This window comes from Melozone crissalis, unplaced genomic scaffold, assembly GCF_028551555.1.
Source record: "Melozone crissalis strain CALT ecotype California unplaced genomic scaffold, PUWL_Pcris_2 ptg000016l_1, whole genome shotgun sequence".
Classification (NCBI taxonomy): Eukaryota; Metazoa; Chordata; class Aves; order Passeriformes; family Passerellidae; genus Melozone; species Melozone crissalis.
The window spans coordinates 34,428,508-34,431,569 of NW_026535794.1; the positions used below are offsets into that span (position 1 = coordinate 34,428,508).

A 3,062-nucleotide genomic window follows, 5' to 3' on the forward strand; every position below is an offset into this window, starting at 1 on the left:
GTTAACCAGCTCTCGCATCGTGGCCACGAAGGGTCTTCTTTCAAATAGCAGGGTCCTAGAAGTATTTACAAGTTTCTCAGAAAATCGTGTCTAATTGAAAGTGTGTGTCTCGGAGCTGGCCTCGTGGGATGTACAGTCTGTCAGTGATACTGGCTGGCTGTTTGGGATTTCAGGAGAACTGTCAGTTTTCACAATTTTGCTACAGCAATATTAAAAAAAAAAAAAAAAAGAATAGGAAGAAAGAAAGGCTATAATTCCAAAGATACAGATCTCTTGCTCTGAAAGAAGAGGTTCATTGTCTTTTCTCTTTTTAATTATTATTAATAATTACTTTAATCTGAACACACACACAAAAAAAAAAGTTCTGAAACTCTTGAATTGCTGCTTCTCCATTTTTAATCCATTAACTGGTAGTCTTCAATTTGTTGATCACTTTTTTCTCTTTGACCCTTCTGTTTTGGAACCAGATTGTGACCTGTCTCTCTGATAGATTTGTAGTCGCCGATATCCTCCTCCTCTTGTCTTTGGTTATGAATTTATTTGTAGCATATTCCCTTTCGAGTTCTTTTAACTGGACCTTTGTGTAAGGCACTCGTTTCTTTCTTCCACGTCTGTACGAGTTCGCATCCGAGGGATGAGAAACGACGTCTGGAACAGAAAAAGCGTGCACGGAAGCGTTAGAAAATCGCTCGAACGGGTTAGGACATCTTCAAGAGGTACAAGAACTAGGGTTAGAGCACACTCCTCCGCCTGCCCCGCTCCGATTTAGCCACCAAAGCCCGGCTCAGCACTGGGGACTTTTCTCTCCTGGCCGCCGCAGGCAGCTTTTAGGCAGGGAAAGGCTCATTTCTGTCAGACAGACAAATAATAACAAACCCCATGCAGCTCGGCCAGGGACTCTGGAAAGGATCGAGAGGGGCTACAGAGATTTACACAGCTCGCGTACTTCGTGGTCTATGGAAAATAATAGCGCAGACCTTCCCGGGGCCCTTTTCAGCTGTTTCCTCTCCCGGGGCCGGCCAGGCGAGGCGGGATGTGCCGTGCGCCGGCGGGGGGCAGGGGGCGGCACCGGTGCCGTTCCAGCGGCGCTGGGGCATGTGCGGGCCGGGGCGGGATGGGGCCGGGGACGGCGGAGGGTCGGCCCGGGGCGGGTTATCGCGGAGCCCCGCCGGAGGGACACCCGGGAGAGGCGAGCGGGGCAGGATGAAAAGAAGAGACAGGGGGAGCCATGCAGGTGTATTACCCGGGAGAGTGGATTTCCAGAGGTGAGGCGGCTGGCTCTGCTCCTTGGGGCAGTACACTTGCCCGTTCCACCCGTTCGTGATGGCCCAAGGCTGGTAGCTGTCCATGGGGAGAAGGGGGTCGTGGCGCGGCTCGCCGGGGCCGCCGATGGCGGGCACCACGGGCATATCCAGATAACCGGGCACCGGCTGGTAGGGCCCGGCGGCGTAGCCCTGGTAGAAGGCGAACTCCTTGGCCCGCGACGTGAACTCCTCGCCGGAGACCGAGGTGTCCATGTACTTGTCGGCGAAGCTGGAGGCGGGCTGGGCGCAGGACTTGATGGCGTTGTGGTGGGTCATGCGACAGGGGTAGTAGCCGCTGCCGAAGTAGCCGTAGGGCAGCGCGGCGCCGGAGGAGCTCTGCACGGCGGCGGAGCAGGGGCTGCACTGCTTGACAGCGGGCTCGGCCATGCCGGCGGCGGGGGCCTCGCTGGAGGTGTAGGCGGCGGCGCTGGGGGCGGCCAGGGGCGCGGGGTGAGCCATCAGGTTGCGGCAGGGGTTGGCCGCCGCCGCCGCCGCGAAGTTGCTGCCGGCGTGAAATCCGTCCATGTTCTTATTGATCTCATCCAGGCTGTTGTCGTAGAGGAACATGACGGGCTCGATCCAGCGGGGGTGGAGGAGCACGGAGGCTGTCATAGCCCGCTCCGCATTGAGACTAGTGGCTCTTTTTTAAAAGCCCCAAAGACTGAAAAAAGAGATACTCAATCTCCGGGACTTGACCAGGGCTGACGCGCCAGCGTCGCGCCAGGCCGGCCCTCATTGGCCCGCCCGCCCCCACGTGATATGCAAAGCAGCTGATAAACATCTGAGGGAATAAAGTGGAGATAATTAAATAACGCAATCAGCGCGGGGCTGGGTCCGGCCCGGGGCGCGGGCACGGGTGCGGGCGCGGTCCCGCCGCCGCGCGGGACGAGGGCGCCGCGGGGGGGGGCCGTCCCTTCTCCTTCCCTCCCTCCCTTCCTCCCTCCGGCCCTCCCTCGCCACCGAGGCGTGAGCTCCTTGGCCCCGTTGTTGCCGCGGCGCACCCCCCGAGGTGCGGGGCTCCCCTTGGCACCCCGCCTGGTTTCTCCTTGCGCCGCTTTCCTCCGGCCCTCCCCGCCCCGAGCGCCGCGGAAAGCCCGGAGGCCTCCCCTCGTCTCGGGGGGAAGATGAGCCGCACCCCTTCTACCCCTTCCTCCGCCGGCCCGAGCCGCCGCCTCTCCCCGGGGAGCGCTGGCGGGGCCCCGTCCGGGTGACGCGGAGAGCCCACCGCAAGCCGAGGGAGGAGAATCGTTCCTCCGCGCAACGCTGGGACACATAAGGCTGTCGAAACGGAGCCTCCCGGGGTCTTTTCTGGGTGTTTTCCTCCTTTCTTCCCGCCCGTCGAAAGCCCAAGACCCATCTCGCTCCTCTCGCCACAAAGTCTCAGAAGTGAGATAAGAGGAACTGACCGGGAAATCCCCATTTTATTTATTATTATCTTTTAGGAAGGTCTTGGGAAGCGGGAGAGTTAACTGGATATTCATCGTGATACAGCCGTATTATTTGTTGCCGTAATAATAAAACCCTGGGCCTACGATTCGACTTGAATCTTTTTCGGCTGTAAAATATCACGTCGGCTTGCATGGTGTGTGCACGGACTCACGGCGCTTTTTGTGTGTATGTGTGTGCTGGGAAAACAAAATGGATTATCGGCTGAAAAATAGGGGTTTTTTTTGAAGGCCGTACCGCTTTGCAAGTGAATGCTAGAAAAAAAAAAATCCCAACAATTCCGTCCTCTTTTCGGGATGAATTTTCCATAGG

At 57.5% G+C, this 3,062-nt stretch overlaps 1 protein-coding gene across 1 annotated transcript; it reads right to left on the bottom strand.

Moving 5' to 3' along the window:
* Nucleotides 1-403: 403 nt before the first annotated feature.
* On the bottom strand, nt 404-1,916 carry HOXA13 (homeobox A13). The gene is made up of 2 exons (XM_054274238.1): nt 1,244-1,916; nt 404-648 (listed from the first exon to the last, which is right to left on the bottom strand). Exons 1-2 carry the CDS (start codon nt 1,914-1,916, stop codon nt 404-406), a joined length of 918 nt encoding a protein of 305 aa, XP_054130213.1.
* Nucleotides 1,917-3,062: the final 1,146 nt, after the last annotated feature.

Coding starts and splice junctions, on each gene's coding strand:
- HOXA13 (XM_054274238.1), bottom strand. CDS start 1,916: ATGACAGCCTCCGTGCTCCTCCACCCCCGCTGGATCGAGCCCGTCATG. Junction 649..1,243: donor CTGGAAATCCACTCTCCCGG/GTAATACACCTG, acceptor TTTCTGTTCCAG/ACGTCGTTTCTCATCCCTCG.